Below are 17,264 nucleotides of genomic sequence, written 5' to 3'. Positions count from 1 at the left end.
CTCATTGACTAATGTAGGATTTCAAATCAACCAAGCAGTCTGTGATATACATCCCTGCCTGTCTGTTTATAGAAAGCCCAGCAACAAGACCCTTGACCTGAAATGCAAATGAGTATATTTAAGTCATCTTTGTTTTTCTAAGAACCAAGTTGGTCAGAATTGTAAATTACACCAAAAGAAATTATGGTGAAATACATATTTGCTATAGTTGCTCACAATACATCTCTGTAGTGCACCCATGCACTCTCCTCTTGCAGACTGCTTTTATTAAAGGGAGCTGGATTTTGTGTTGAAAAGTAGTCCTGCAATAGTTCTGCTGCTGATGTTTTGACTGTCCTGTCATGTAAGATAAGATACAATAAAAGTTTAAATCTTTGTTCTGAACTCCCTGATGAGTTGGCAACATCCACAATACCTCACTCACCTATGACACGACCAATGTTTTTCATTCAGTTCACATGTTGTAAACAAATGTTTACCTGTCCAGTTTTTACATTAAAACATACAATGTCAACAGTGGATTCTGCTTTTTTTGGTGTCATCCTGTAAATATGCATTGCTCCTTTAAAACTAAAATCTGATAAAAAAAAAAAACATTGTTTAACTTATTGCTGACCCATTGTAAACCACTGATTTCAGCTTCCCTGTCATTGACTTGAGTTGGAGCTATGCATGCATGGCTTCAGTCATTCTCAGAAAGAGTGTGCCCCCTGTAGCAGCCATTGTTCTTTCATGGACCATTAGATGGACATGAACTCTCTTGCTGTTGTGCCTTGACCCGGTGACACTGGCCGTAAAAACAAACTGCCCAGCCTCCTCAATAAATTTATCACCTCATAAAGTGGTCAGTGACTGGTCAATGAGACGTATCGGTCACAGTGAGTGTTTGAGCATCAGGGTTTTTGTCTGAGTGAAGAGAGGGTTTTGCTAAATTGCAGGTCATTGTCTATTAGTCCTGTTTGATAATAAAGGCTTATTAGTTATTGAAACACTTCCTTATGAATAGAGTGTAAAAGTATTTATTAATTTAAGCTTTTAATCTCTGATTTTCATCACGTGTAGCTTTTATAGAGTGCTCAGCTACGCTAATATGAATCAATATAATCCTTTACTCCGATATGGCTATTCAAAAAGTGCACAAAACAAAGGAAACTTTTACAGTTCGCCAAACTGATGTTTAAGCACCAATAGGTCTAAATCTGATCAAATCATGTGAGCCAGTTTAAGACACTTTTACACGTTTGTTTATCAGGTAAATAAGAGGTGCACGCAGTAGTCCTCAAATCAAACTGCAACAAGAGGTCCATGTATGAATTTACTGTATAAGAAGCCTTTTTAGATCCTTCAAACATACCAACGAATAGAAGTCCTTGACAGAGGTACAGACGCAAGATTTGTAAAGTATAAGGAGATATAACGATCCTACCTTTTTGAGGCAGCTGTCAGGGGAGTCATCTTCATGGTCATTCATCATCTGCTGAGAAAAAACAAACACATACATTTTTAAAGTGATTTATGGGACCAAAACTATTTCATTATTCAAAAGTGATGAGCTAAATAGAATAAAAACAGCAACAATATTTGATTTTGATTGAGAAGAAGATCTCTTTATTAAAGCATTAAAAGAAAATATTGATTCCAGCACGCCATAAGGGCCTCAGCCGTCGGTTGTGACCATCACTGCTTGATGACAGGAGCACAGGGTGTTCACAGTTCATCACACAGACCCTCTGGGCTACAAATGTGACCAGAGGGATATAATAATGGACTGAGAGGTCACAAAAACATACACAGAGGCAAACATAACACTACACACACACACACACTCTGATGAATGAATGCCCCACATTTGACGTTAATTCTCCGCTTCAGCATTGCAGGAAATTTCACTGAGAATGTATGTGTGTGTGTGTGTGTGTGTGTGTGTGTGTGTGTGTGTGTGTGTGTGTGTGTGTGTGTGTGTGTGTGTGTGTGTGTGTGTTTCAGTGAATGTGTGTATAATTAAGCCTTCAAGCAATATTTACTGGGAGCAGATGGGTGGTAGAATGCTCCCAGTGTCTACCAGAGGAAATGAAGGAAGTGGGGGAATGATGAAGAGATGGGGCTGCTCTGCTGCAATGAGAGGGCATTTCAGGCAGAATGGTAACCAGGAGTCCTCTTCGTCTGTCTGTCTCTTTCTGAAGCCCATTGATGGCAAAGGAGGATCAAAGAAGTGATGCAGACTGTTTTCACAGCAGTTTCAGATGGGGTGGGGGGGATCAGCATACTACTTTACTGAGTTCAGGTGAAATTAGGCCTATAAAACTTCCTCGAGCACAGACACACGGCATATCTGAGCTTTCCTTTTCCTGCTCCCTATCCTCCCCATCTGCCCTTTAACAGGAGGTGTGTTGTTTGGGCGTTGTGGCAAGACTGGCTGCCTTTATATTAGAGCTGACATATTAAAGTTTGTATTTCCTTAACCAATGTGGCCAACTGCGATTTGGAAAGAGACATTTATCTGCTGAGGAATCTCCCATAGAAACTGTGGGGCTATTCTTTGAATTCTGGCACACAGCAGCTTCTTTTATGCACCTTTCTATAAAAGGCCTCAATTCACAGGATGTGATTATGAATCGTGTGTGTGAGCATTAGTTCGTGCCCACTCACATGTTCCTCTAGATTAAGGTATTCATTCCTCTGTAACGTAGTAAAAAGTATTATCTGAAAACATAGTGGCACACAGAAGTTTATTCTCTCCTCTTCTTTCCCTCCTCTCACTGGACAGTGAACCATATGGGCAATGTGCACACGGATGTGCTGTACTCCACGGTTTCCAACATTAAGCTGTCAAGGGATGTATTTCCAAGCCTCGCCAAATGGTAGTAATTACACCACAGATACTTACAACAGTGTTCTCAACCTACTTACTGTACACATCATCTAAACCTTTACAGACGCATCCTGTTCCTGAAATGAGCTTCAAACAAAGCAACAGTAAACATCTTATCTAATCGGCTTTTTCTGTCTTTTCACTTGTAACTGAAGCTCCCCTGTTCCCACTCAAAGAGTGTAAACAGATTGCAGTACGTGATGAAAGTTTCAATGTTCGTGTTGATTTGTTAAGCACATTTATCATGCATCACTGATGAAGGAACAAATGAACAAACAAACAAAACACTGGTCTATAGTAGTTTTTCTGTTTTTGATGGCCATTCCTGACCATTTTTGAACATTTACAGTATGTCATAGTGTCTGTTCATGATACCAAATGAAAAGATCATATTACAAGTGTATAGGGAAGAAAAACACCTGATAGTAAGATAACTAAACAGCTGAAAAATGAGCATAAGTGATGTGTTTAAAATGGCTGTTTAGTTGTTGCACAGAGATTAATTTATTAAGAGCTAAGGATTTCTGCATTTGTACAGAGTCTTGTGAGGGTGTATGAAAGAGGATTACAAGATTACAAAATGACCAAAAAAAACAGACATTGTAAATTATTTCTCTCTGTTTGCTGTTTATTTCTTTCATAGTATACGCAGTTTAGTCCTTCAATGTAATAACTGGTTGAACTGTTTTCAGGTTGATATTGACCAGAAAGAAAGAAAAATTAGGTTAATGTGTCTGCTCGGCAAGTAAAAAAAAACATAGTTGTGAACTTTAAACAAGGGAAGACAACTGAGATTGAACTAGAGAGTGTGTAGAGAGGGGGTGAGGGGGTAGAGGAGGCCTTCCCGTTTCTTGTAATGCATCGAACCAGCTGCAACAGTTTACAAAACCAACAGCTTGGCTGGGTCATCTAAAATGCTACCAGGCGTTCAACAACTATAGGACAATTTCTGGACTTTCCCCCTGCTCTGCTCAGCTACATGCCAAGTGTAAATATGTGTGTGTATCAAATTGTGCAAGAGTAACCTAAAACTCCAGAAGACATGCAAGCAGACATGAGTGGTTTTACTGATGCCTTAATGTCTTTCAGCTTTAGGTGGGGGGTCGAGACTGTGTGGGCGCTCTGACGTCCAAACCTCAGTTTAGAGTCCAGAAACACTGAGTAATTGTCAGAAATCTACTAATTATGAAGCTTCCTGCCTTTGAACTCTACACATTTCTTATCTAGATTGTTTTTCCATTGAAAAGGGATCCAATTCTTTTCTTTTTGCTGAACGTACAATTTAAAGATTGGCGATTTTCAGTGGTGAAAAGCAAGGGCTTGTATAATGATGACAATAACTTTAACACAAAGGCAGGTGGAGATGCTCTTTCAGCACTGGCATACTGCATGCGCACACTGACTCACACATATACACTGACTGACTGACTGACTGACACACACACACACACACACACACACACACACACACACACACACACACACACACACACACACACACACACACACACACACACACACACACAGAATATTATAGCCTTGCAGCAGGACCCCGCCAAACAAATAAATAAGCTATTAATTAGGGAAGGAAAATGTGATTGGCCACTGACTGGCGGAGCTATGATTTATTGCACGTGTCACCGTCATCTCAAAGTGACTTTTACTCTGGGTTGGTGAGACAGCTCCAAATACAGACTGGCCTATGTTGAAAGGGATAAACTTTCCACTACACAGAGAGAGGTAAAATTCTCCATTTGTTCTGTATCTCGCCTGCTGTATGCTGACATGTCAATATGTCTTATGGAAAAGAGAAAACACTGAAGTGAGGGTAATTAGAAAGAGTGTGTAAATGTGTGTCTAGGCACACAAACTTCTCTCTCTGGCCCATATGACCTCAAACATAAACAAATCCAGTCGTGGCTTGATGAAAGTGCAGCCACCTGCAGAATCCTTCCACCCCGAGCTGTCCAGACCCTCATTAGGACTATACGTAACTGTGTGTGTGTGTGTGTGTGTGTATCTCACCCTGTCTGTGGTGTGTGCTTTCACCCTAGGCGGGAGGGAAAACCCCACCATTATTAGTGTTTCATAGCAGAGCCTTTGTTATTGGACAGAGTCAGGAGTTTTTCAGCACCACTTTCGCACCATTGCTATTGACATGCCGTGATGACCAGAGTGGACAAAAGAAAACATGGCGTGGGGAGACACTCTCAGTGAGTGGACTGCCTCATTGTTTTTACAAGATCTGTCACAGCCTAAAACACATGACAGAGCAGAATCCCTCTCAGTTCATTTCCAGACCTCATTTAATATGAAAAAACAGCAGACATGCCCCAAGAGGGGTCCCTCCACAGGGCCAGTAAAGCACATGTGGTGGGTTCGCATGTACAGCTGAAGTCAATCCTAGAAAGATTGACTTGTACAGTACACTTCGAGTCACACGATTCACCAATGAGAAGACTGAGTGGGTAGCCATGGCGACCACAGTCGAGGAGGACCTTACAAAACTTGCTCATCATCGTCCACAGGCGTGATGAGAAGAGGGCCCCACTTGGAGGTTTGCGCCGTAGGAAAATGTTAGCATTTTGTTGCCAAAAACAATTCCCCTCAACTCTGGATAATATGAGGCAATACGGCAACACAGCCCAAAGGATGGCTGCGGATGTCACAAAGCCACAAGTTTCCAAAAAGAAACAGCAGCAAACAAACCTCAGGGCTTTTTGAACCAGGTCCCTGACTGACAACCCATTGGCTGCAAGAGCCACACCAAGAAAGCCACAAATTGAAAGTTTTGCTACGCATTTATTGGGAACTTTTGCAGCTTCTTGGCACGTTGACAGGACTTCATTGTGGTGGCGATGCCCCGGATGGGTTATTGATCTTTTGGATGTATAGATGGGAGAGGAAGCGGTCTTTCATTGTGGGTCGTGTTGAATAATAAACTGCAGGCGAAGTGTATTTGTGTCGAAGAGCGAAAGGGGGAAAAAAAAGGGAGAAAAAAATGAAAGGGGAGATTCTGTTTCTCATTTCTGGAGCCTTTAAAATAGGATCTAACCATCATGTCAAACATGATCTCAACAAATGGATCTGACTACTCTGACTCCCAGATACTGGTAAATCTGATTGGAACACTTGACAATCAATGAAAAGACGCAACCCAAAAAAGGAAGAAAAAGAGGTGGGGATAGCAAGCCTGCAGTGTTTTTCTCCAAAGTCTCATGCTATCATTTCAAATCCCTGATAACAAACCTTTTACTTTTTCCTGCGAGAGACGGCTTGACTGGATACGTGTCTGATTCTGTCTGCTTTTTAGCATCAAGTCAGATAGTGCCTGCTTGTCCTTCCAAGTCTTTTCTCTGGCTTGTCCTTTAAAAGGGTGTAAAAATGCGGCTATTTCGGGACTTCCCAGAGATACGGGCTTTGACAGCTGACCCAAAACAAGACCAGGGCTATGACTTCTTAAAAACATGCCTCAACAATGAGGTTGCTCACAGAGCTTAAGCAGGGAAGTGGGAAGACTAAGGCGGGAGAAGAGGAAACAGGGTAAAAAGTTGTGCTGCTAAATACCAGGAAGCTGGGCGTCCATCAGATATATTATATTTATGATAACTTTAATAAATAGCAGACTTGAGGGGCTTTGGCCAAGGCAAACATCAAGGGTACTGCTGATAGGAAACTTTCACTCTCTTGCACCTGATCTTTTTCTCTCACGGTTGACGCACACAATTATTATTTAATTTTATCACAGGTTACTTGTTACAATTTGCTGGGAAGCTTACTATAAGAAAATTCATAGGTAAAATGGTCAAATCGATGCCAACGGAGTGCATTTTCTAAAAGAAACGGGGGCAGATCAGATTTGCACGATACTTATTACACAGCGCCAAAGCTAACTCTGTTACCCAACCCTACATCCAGATGGGTCAGGGTGCGGCCCGTGACGGAACTGAGAACTGTTGGTGAGATAGAGATTAGCGCACAAAGGTTAGATTTGGAAGGCAAACACTCAGAACTATTGTGCGACTCTGGAAAGTCACGGCCACTTGACAAATACAAGTGGCTGATATTTACCGAACGAGCTTTGACCCTGTACGTCCTGAGAGTCTTTGTGTGATTTATGAAGAAAATGCCACAGTGAAATGTGTTTGCAGTGTTTACAGTGACCCCGGACAGGCTTTTCTATCATTTCAGTGTCCTGTATGATTCACAGTGCTTGCATAGACATGCAGTCCAGATGTCGTACAGTTGGTACAAATGAGCGGATCAAATATTTGCATTCATACATCTGACAATCGCAGAGTTAAACGTTTTTGTTTCTGCAGCAAACAAATGTTGAGAAAGAAGCTGACTTTTATGAAAAAGAGAGTCAGAGGAATGCAAAGGGGAGGGTGAAGAGAGCAGGATTTAGCAAATTCATTAAAAGGGTCATATTTTCATGGGAGCCTTGTATGACCATCCATCACCTGATGTCCAAGGCCCCTTATCCTTTTAAGGCCGCTGATTCTGAACTTGATATCGACAGAGCCATACAGATAAATTATCTGCTTGGCCTCTGCTTTATTGATAAGTCATTTGGGCAGATGATCAGTAATAATCATAAGTGAATAGGGGTGTGCCAATAGATCTTCAGCTAGCAGATGCTGTGACAGCCATAGGGTTGGGACCCAATAAATAACCCTACCTTTTGGCCTAAGAGGATTGCCTACACAGCATCGGCAGCTGCTGCGGCATGCCTTTCAGATAATGATATATCACGTCTTTCCTCTTCATTTTGATAAAGGTTGCAGTTTATCGACATGTGGCAGCAGGAAGAAAAATAATATTGCTTTATTTCTAATGATCTCCTATTCTCTCCGTGACACATATGGCCTCTTAGCAAGCAGGAGGTTGTGGGAGTAAGATTTAAGGTCTTGACTTGAGGGCATATAGATTGAATCAAAGGTCATGCCACAGATACTTTTCATTTCACATACCTCAGCTGAGTGAGATGCCTACGCAGCCAATGCATATATGAATGTTTACATTTATGCACTGCATAAATCTGATATTGCCTTTTCAGCTCAACAATGTCATATGTTTCATATCTCCATTTCCCCTTGCAAACTGAATTTGTGTATTTGGAAACATTATACGAGACCACACTGTCTGTCCCTCCGTCTAGTGCCAATATGAATCCCTAATTCAAACCAGGAATTCCTTTTAGTAGGTAGAGAAGGACACAGAAACACAGAGAGGGGGATCTCTCATCGCATCAGAGCTTTTCTGGACAGCAACCCCTGAGATATTGTCATGTGACGACTGACAACTGGCAAGTAAATTGCATATAGTTTATTGGGGTCTGGCTAAATATTTACACCGTTTGCATATTTCAATGTAAACAGAGGGGGTTTGGTAGCTTTTCGTTCCTCCTCTCTCTCTTACTTCAAATCCAATATATGTAGGAAAGGAAAGGTTTGCTCAAATAGGAAGTTTGTATGGGGACAGATGTTAGAGACTAGAACGAAGGAAATGAGGGAAAAGGATAAGATATTTAGCTTGAAAGAGTTCATATTTTTATGTCTGTATGTAAGTATCTGTATGTGCTGTTTGTTTGTCGGTCAGGCGTCCCCCTGCAAATCCATGCTGCGGCTTTTATGCATTTTTTTGGATTACACACAAAAACACACACGCTCACACACATATATAGAAGGGGCTTGGGCGCAGGCCCAAACATAGAAGTGAAAAGTCTCTAGTGACTTGGAGGCTAAGTGCATGTATACATGGTTTGGTGCCTGGGACAAGCAGTGGCTTTCTTCGGGGCTTCGAGGGTTTATACCGAGGTCAAGCCCTGCACACGATGATTATGATGATGCTTGAGAAGGCCAAAGCCACGCCGAGTGACTCGCTGATGAGATTTCTCCAGCAGATAAACAAACAGGGCCTAACCGTGGATTTCCTGCTCAAGGGTCTGAATATGTGTTTGTTTGTGTGCAGCAGGGTTCTTTGGAAATATGAGTATGATCTGATGCACCAAACAGTGACAAATGATTGAGCTGTTACATACTTACAGCAGTAACTGTTATGCAGATCAATTATCAAACATCTCCCACAGGTCCTGTGTCTTCTGTACACTGTAGTATCACGATCCATGTTCTTTAGCCTGTCTTCACTCTCTCAATGAGTTTATTGTACTTGTATGGCCTCTGTGTTTACAAGGAAGACATGGAGCTTAGATGTTAGGTCATCAGCGGGAAAGAAGTGAATGGTGTAGCGTGTGTGGTGTGAGGAAAGAGTAAACAGATCCAAGTGTTCATAAGACATTCTTTGTTCGATGAGTAGTCTGTGTTTTTAGTTGCTTTTATGGTGCCAACACACTTGACAGCAAACGTTATAAAAGTGACTGAGATACACTGCAACACTGCATTCTTTATTGTATAGAAACAGATCCACTGTAGAAATAAAAAGAGCGATTGTGATTTACATGATTAATGCCAACAGCAAGTCAAGTCAAAAGCTTAAATCAAAAACTTCTGGATGAATTCAAATGCAATTACCACCGACTGAAGCACGCACGCAATATAAACACCAAAAATAATAAAGGCAGCTTAATAGCTCTAATGGCAGCTATTAGTGTGTGTATTATTTTGAGTATGATGTGAAGATTAAGCACAAAAAACATTTGTGTATAACAAATGGACTGTAACTAGTGCGCTCCTTATCCTTGTGATTTTCTTTGGTTGCCGATCAGATTATTTACACGGTGGAAATGTATAAAGGCCAGAGCAGTTAACTGCTACAGCCAAAAGATACTGTCTGGAGATATTGCCTATAAATGGATTCTTTTACTATGGTGGCCAGAGATTTTGCATAGAGCTTATACAAAGAAAAAAAAAAGAACCAAGACAACAGACTTGATTGCCAAATGCATATAATGACCTCTAAATCATGATGACTGGACGTTTTCAGATTCTGATATTCTACCAGCCATTAAGTAAATGAACAATGAAATATGTTCCAAATGATGGTATTAGAACTTCTACAGATTCTCTATAACAACTGAATAATGGACAATACAGTCTCCTCGCCAGATTAATTGTTAACAAGGAGTTTTGAAAATGCCACACTTGACAATCCCCATAATCTGCAACGACAAAATTCAGAAATTAAAGATGAGGAAAAATGTCCAAAATTGAAGAGCCGAGACATTTTGAAAGACCAAGGTCACATTAAGAGATGATAGATTAAACCCACTGGGCAAATGAATCATCCACCATTCTGCACTCATCGATTCACTCGCTCAAATTTTTCTGCTGCGCAGCAACCTCTTCGGGGCTCTTGTGCTCCGTTGTCCATTTTTTTTTTCTCTCTCTGTCTTTCTGTACTCTGTTTATCCTTGCTCTCAAGAGATAGCAACATTTATCACCACGAGAGCTGTCTCCAAGTCCACAGGATCAACCCATCACCTCCACAATAAATGTCAAGCTGTCGTGATTTATGCAGCTAATGAAATTGATTAGATGGCTACAACGTCCCAGAACATTGTAATAGCATGATTCACTACGGTCCTGTTTCCTCAGCTGGCTTCAAGTCTGTGTGTGTGTCTGGGCTGAAAACAGCAAAGGCTGGTAAAAACAGGCGGTAAGAAATGTCGGCGACCACCGCTTGACAATGATACAGTTACATCTTCAGAGTCTCGGTCTTTATGGTTTGGCCTTGATGACTCTTCGGAAAAGATATAATTGAGTGGAGATAATGTAGCAGTCCCACTCCCTTGTACAAAGGCCATTGTCTGATGTTTTTGCCATCAAAACCCAAGATGAAGTGTCTCTGACTTTGATCATTTCAGGGATGGTCTGAAACTTCTGAGAATGTGTGGTAACGATGTTGCAAAAGCAATGATATGATGCTGCTGCTTATCCCTGAATGTATAACAGTGGACTTTGTGGTGCGGGTACACTGCCAAGTAGAATTTTAATATCTGACAGATACATCATGTCATGTCCAAAGTTCAATTGCTCAGATGATACAACGTAGAAAACAAAAACGGTTACGTCACAACACTTTTGAGCACTCCATCACAAGACTGACATACTCTTTGTCAAAGAGAGAACCCACCTCTAATAAGCAGGTGAATATGAATATCCATTCAGTTGACCTTCGGGCTCATCACAAATGAGTTTATTAGCTGGGCCATATAAGGTGAAGGCCTTTTACAACCCTATTAGTGTAAAGCAGAGACTATCTCTGTCACTAAGATTGATGTTCCCCGGCTTATCGAGTGCTTCTGTTATCAGCAAAAACCTTCACCAACGGATACTAAGTCCCACTCGCACACCTCAGACTTGAGACTCATCAAACCTCACAGGTCTTTATCACTGGCATCATCCGCTGTTGAAAACTCGTATTGTTATTATCTCCATTGGTGTCTGTGATACCAGTTTTATTTTTTTTAATCTAGAGCTGTCATCATCATCCCGGCTGATAGAGTAGAGTAACAAAGGCATGATAGGATGCGCCGTTTCGATCTCTGAACCCTGGTTTATAGCTGTCTGTCTGTCTGGCCTGTCCACGGGATGATGACAAATGACTTTATTGGGGGATACGCATGGTCACAAGTTGGAGCTGGGACTTTCCATTAGTCATCTAACTGGAGTAATAAGCATGGAAAATGTTTGCAAATACCCTGCTGACCCCATTTTTAGTTTTTTAGTTTTTTTTATATCTGCAAAGCCAGTGGCTCTTCACCCATGTTTTGATCCATTTCAATAACAGAATACCGAAAAAGACCAAACAAAGAGGAGGGAAGAAACCGATTTTGGACCGATTCACTCATTACATTTTTGCTCACTTTGGAGCTTGCAGTTGAAAGCGATGACTTCGGGAGAGTTATTGGACAAAGGAGGAGGGAGAGCAAGGGGTGAGCTTGGTGAGAGGAAACTTATCTGTCCTTGGGCTGAGGGACGGAGCACAGTGCCGGCTTTATTCAATGTCTCGGTGCTGTCGTTAAGGAACGATGACACACTCCTCCAGGCCCACATTAATCTTTAACAGTGTGATTTCTAAAATAACACCAGTGTTTTCCCTAAAGGCAAGCAGAGAGAGAAGGCTCCGTTCAGTCCCGCCCAGCTACGCCAGGTTTTTTTTTTTTCTTCCTTTCCCCACAGTGTTAACATTGGAAAGTAGAGAACAAGGGAAAGAAGCTAGAAAACTAAAAAGATGGACAGGAGATGGAACAGAGAAAAGAGGAGCTGCATTGCATGGGAGTATGATGAGCATAAAGTGGAGCTGGAGTGGATTTGGTGCGACGTCACTCGATGTTAAAAGCCCTTGACCTCACTTACACACCCTGACAGTGGCAGCTTCAGTGGCTCCTTCGCGCCGCACATTACTGTTGTTAACAGTGTTATCACAGGGCTGCCCTGGGCAAGATAAAGACTGTGGCCGCTGATGGGCCTTAAGTGAATGAGGGACTGGCTGTAGATGCGTGGACAGAGCGAGGAGTGTCAGTCATCCGGCCTCTGGTTAACAACAGCGGAGAGATAAAAGCTGAAACAACAACATTTTGTGGGGGAACTGTGGGTTTGACAGTCCGCTGGAAAAGGGAGCACGGGAGAAGAAGGACAGTGCCACTAATGTTGTTTGGGCTTTTGGAGACAGACAGGAATCTCTCTCTCTTGGAAGCTCTGCCATTCGCTAATGACCATTACACAGCATGATAGCGCTGCAGCTTTAGGACGAGCAGGGGGCCTCGCAAGGCACAAAGAAAGAGATGGAAGATCTAGTGAGGTGATTCTGACAGGCAACCGAAGCAAAAACGACGACAGCGTTAGAGGCCAATGGATTCTTGCAAACATCTTGTCTCACAAAACAGCGTTTCTTTCCCTTTATCTCTCTCCTTCTTACCCCCTGTGCGGAAACAGTATATCTTATTTCACAGTATTTTAAATTCGGTAGATGTAAGAGTGATATGCGTGCTCTCTTTATAAGACTTTTTAAGACTTTTTTGAGGCTGTTAAGCTGTCGTACAGGCTTATCCGTTCTGTAACTTTCAATAACTTCCATATGCGTTTAATTTCTCATCTCCTCCCTCCTTCCTCTGTCTCCCTTCCGCTGACTGCCTCACACAGTATACAGAAGGTCGGGCCAAGGCTAACATGTATCTATAATGTGTTCGTCTCAGGCAGCCCCCTGAGGAGCGGAGCCCTGCTCTGGCTCGTTGGCACAGCGGACAATGTGGGTGTTGTGTGGAGGAGCTGGCTGGCTGTCCGTTCTGAGACGAGTCAATCTGGGGCCACTACTGAACTGCTGCCTGTCCTGCTGCTCTTGTGCCTCAATGAGACCCTTCTTAACAAATTTTGTTAAAGTGTGCTTCCTTTATTTGTTTTGCATTATTATTTTTTTTTAAACATCTCAACTTTTTCTTGTGCTCCCCATGTTGGATTTGATCTATTCTCAACCCTCTGTGAAGCGTGTGTGTGTTTTCTTTTATGAGCGCGTGTCTATAAGCATATGTGCGTGCGTGCGTGCGTGCGTGCGTGCGTGTGTGTGTGTGTGTGTGTGTGTGCGCGTACATGGGTACAGAGTAGTCCTTTTCACAGTGCTGACACCCGGCAGATTGAGACATCAGGCGCCTGCGTGCTGTGGTAAATTAGCCATTCTTCCCTGTGGCTAATCGGAAATCTAAATGTTTTGCAGAGGTAGAGAAGAGCTGTGAAGGAATGTGAATTTCTTGGGAGTGGAAAATCAGATTACAGATTTGTTTTTATTACACTAAAAATTACATTTTTATATAATGATATTTAATGAGTTTACTCTGACCGTCACTATTTTGAGGAAAATTACAAAGAAAAAAAAGTCTAAATGGATCTTGTAAAAAACAATGTTCATCATAAACCTTGTGTGGAGATGTATTCCCCTCCTGAAACACTTGCCACTTATAATGAGCTCACACTCAAAACTCTGAATTAGAGGCAAATGCATTTCCATGCATAATGACCAACCACTAAAAAAAGAAAAAACAACATTAATTACAATGCCTCCATCTACATAATTCAGAATAAAATATGAAACAAAAAATGCCACCAGCACTAATTGACTAATTCATCACAGGAGCTTGTTGGTAAATGTTGCTCCCTGCTTGAGCAGTTTCAGCAAAATGAAAACATTTGCATAAAGTTAAGGTTCGAGGCCCAAAACTAAACACTGGAAAGTGATGCAAAACAATGCAAGATTTCTTTATGTAATAATAATGACTGGCGTACAATTAATGTCATAAAGCATTTTCTTATCGTATAAGTGCGACGTATGGAGTAAACAAAGCAAAACCAATGAAAACACAAATATTTGATAAAATTTAATTCATTAGGTCTGTTTTAAAATCACAAGGTGGTGTGACTTTTCTCTTTATGTGCAGACGGTCCTGTGAATATGGCTGGAGTCTGGCCCGTGCACAGTTATGGGCGGTACTCCCTGTTGTTGGGGGTGAATTGGAGGTGCTGGGAAAAAGCACTGTGCATTCACAATAAATGAAGCCCTCTGAGTAACCGTGGCGAGAGCGCTCCTTAACTGATGAGTCCACAGACAATTTCCCAGATCATCTCTGCCACAAGGAGACACCCACAATGCTAAAGACCTACTGCCATCTTTAGAGCAAACCACAGAAAACCACTGAATAGCTTAATTTTAGCCTCAGTCATGAAAACAAATCTAAACACTGTGAATTGTCTCATTCTTCTTAATTGGCAGCAGCAGGTTTTTGCCTCTTTTTCTTCTCCGTTCAATATGAATAAATGCAACAAGCTTCTGATCCTGGCTTTTCAGCCTATGACTGTTTATTTATCTATTTCAACTACACCCAAGGGAACAAAAGGCATGCAGAATGGCCACTGACAGCCATGTCGAATATCTCTTTCTGCCAAATCTGGCTGTTTTCTCTCTCTGCTGTCACTTGATGTCTTTATGCGAGGCTGAGAGTTCACCACTATGAAAGGGGTGGGGGGTGAGCTGAGTGAGTGACCCCCACAGGAGGGGAGTATTAAAAGTGAAAAAGAGAGCGAGAGCGAGGGATGGATGAACCAGAAGGCGGGAGAAAAGTAGAAGGGGGGAGAGGGGGCACCCCTGCCGGGCCTCAGACATCTCGGCTGGCAGTCCCCATCTTGGCTTCAGACGGCTTTTGTCAAAGAGGGGAAAAGAGGGTCTCTTCTTCACTTGGGCATGGGACAATAGACGTTTTGTCAGTCTGGGAGGGGGTGTCAGTGGGGGAGTATGGAAAGATGCTGAAAGAGGAATAAAGCCAAGGACCCATCTTCACAAGGGGTGGGGTGGAGGCAGTGGGCAGCCCTTTGGGACTGGACAGATGTTGAAACGAGGATGATTTATTAGCCTTAGTGTCCTTGGTGGCACTTGGCCACCATCCCAGATTTAGGAGTGAGAGGGAGAGTGACTGAGAGTAAGAGACATGGGGAAGAGGAGGAGGAGGAGGAGGGCAGCTATGTATCGGAGACATCTTAATACCTTCTATGGGCATGGGGCGCTTCTTACTCTCCAACCGTCATGGTATTTTTGCCCGATTCTCTCGAAGAAAAATAACTTGGTTGGGAGTCATCTGCATCACTGAGCCGGGCCTTGTCACCCAGAATTACCCTCTCCCTCTACCACCCCCCACCCCTGACAGACAAACACACCACGCTGCCTTCACTGCACCACCGCCGTCAACACCATCCCTCCTTTGCTTATATAAAACAACAAATTACCAAATTAACATTCCCAACAGCTCTCACTCTCCCTTCACAGTTCTGGGCAGAGGCACTCTCAAACTTGCCAGAAAACAAGTGTAAAAGAAAAAATGTGCTATGGGTGCAAGTGGCTGAGTGTGTGTTTGTGTGTACTAAGGTTTTCATGTGTGAGAGACCCTACACTTGTTGTCACTGTTGCTAGAAAGAGAAAAAGACGGGAGTTAAAAATGAGTTTCTGTGTATTGTAGGCAGCTCCAGATCGCCATAGTCTCAGCCCTGCACTGTGCTGTAATTGGGAGGGGTCACGTGCTTTGAGTCACAGCGTGTCACCCTGTCGTACCTGAAGACCCATGAGCCTAGGTGTGTGTGTGCGTGTGTGTGTGTTGGAGTGTTTGTGTGACAGAAGCTACTGAACCCAAAGTGAGTAGAAGTACGATGCATATCCTCAGTGCAAACCTTCCTTAACAGTTTTCCACATTTCATTCTGTTTGAGTGTCTCTTTTAGTCTCACATGCATATCTCTCTTTTCTTTCATCCAAAGTCTAATGCCTCGCTCCTCTCACATACACTGGACAACACATTTTCTCTCGAGCTTGACCTCCCAATTTCTCTGCCTTTTACTCTCCTTTCCAATCACCTCCCAGCAACATTTAATCTTGCCACTTGTTTGTCCATCCCATTTCCCAGCCCTCCACTGACAAACTCTAGCAGGGTTACTTAGTACTGGGGGAAAGTTTGGACAGCTTTCATCAAGGGTACCCAGGGGGAAGATTGATTGGCAAAGTAATTTACTGCCCGGTGTCTGTTCTGCACTCCTTGTTCTCTACCTCTTTCCCTGCCATTCTCCTGATCTGTCCATTGTTTTGACTCTTTATAAATCCATACCTGCAGCCTGGAGGTGAAAGTCTCAGAGGGAGTGACAGTGAGTGTGTCTGTCTGTATACAGTATATGTGTTCATGACAAGGTGTGCCGGTAAGGTTGAGAGTTTCGAGTCTCGGTAACCACCGGCAGAGATGAAAAGGACTGACTGTCTTTGGGCTGACAAGGCGATTTACTGCAGTAGTGTTGTGTATGTGGCGTTTGTGTGCATGTGTGTATGTGCACATGTGTAGAGAATAAGCATGTGACCTTGGAGGTCTGGGGGGCAAGAGCTTTTGACATGAATAAGGTCATCTATCATCTAGAGAGAAGGGTTGCGGAGGGATTGGAGTAAAAAGGCAAGAGAAAGGAGGGAGGAGGTTGCGGGGGTCAAGTCTCCATCACTCTGGCTGTCTTCTGTTCCTTCACTGTCAACCTCACGGCAACTGACCGCTCAGCAGAGACCACTTCAGGCCTCGCCGAGGCTGCTCTCCCTCACAGACTGTTGCCCCCTTCTGCCGGGCCCCCGGAAACTTTTGTTCCGTTCATTAGTACAACAAATACATACAGATGCTCTGGGAAGGAGGGCGCTCGGAGAGAAAGGATTTCTAAGCACAAACCCCCCCACTCCCCCAAATGACTGCTGATTTAGAGGCAATCTGTTTCTTTGTAAACATACGGCATGCCGAGGAGCTCATGCGAGAAGTGGTCTCATTATTCAATGTAAACGTGGACAGTTAAGTGTTTAAAAAGGGTATTAGTGATAGGATGGTCCATGATTGGCTTTCAGGTTAAAAGTGGAAATACAGGATGGAAAAAA

At 42.8% G+C, this 17,264-nt stretch overlaps 1 protein-coding gene across 8 annotated transcripts in view; it reads right to left on the bottom strand.

The window, feature by feature from the left end:
• Positions 1–17,264, bottom strand: part of prdm16 (PR domain containing 16) — a 183,301-nt gene that overhangs the window by 85,006 nt on the left and 81,031 nt on the right. For 7 of the 8 annotated variants that reach the window (XM_069689094.1, XM_069689088.1, XM_069689089.1 and 4 more), the window contains exon 3: positions 1,427–1,477. In XM_069689094.1, the coding sequence (XP_069545195.1) occupies positions 1,427–1,477 (51 nt within the window). The remainder of the gene's footprint in view (positions 1–1,426; positions 1,478–17,264) is intronic. The other variant, XM_069689090.1, reaches the window with a different exon arrangement.

Source organism: Brachyistius frenatus, unplaced genomic scaffold, assembly GCF_029030835.1.
Source record: "Brachyistius frenatus isolate BFR_SWC_R1_liver_20210118 unplaced genomic scaffold, ASM2903083v1 Contig_6, whole genome shotgun sequence".
NCBI lineage: Eukaryota > Metazoa > Chordata > Actinopteri > Embiotocidae > Brachyistius > Brachyistius frenatus.
Note: the sequence above shows the minus strand (reverse complement) of the source record. Positions and strands in the feature narration are given on the sequence as shown.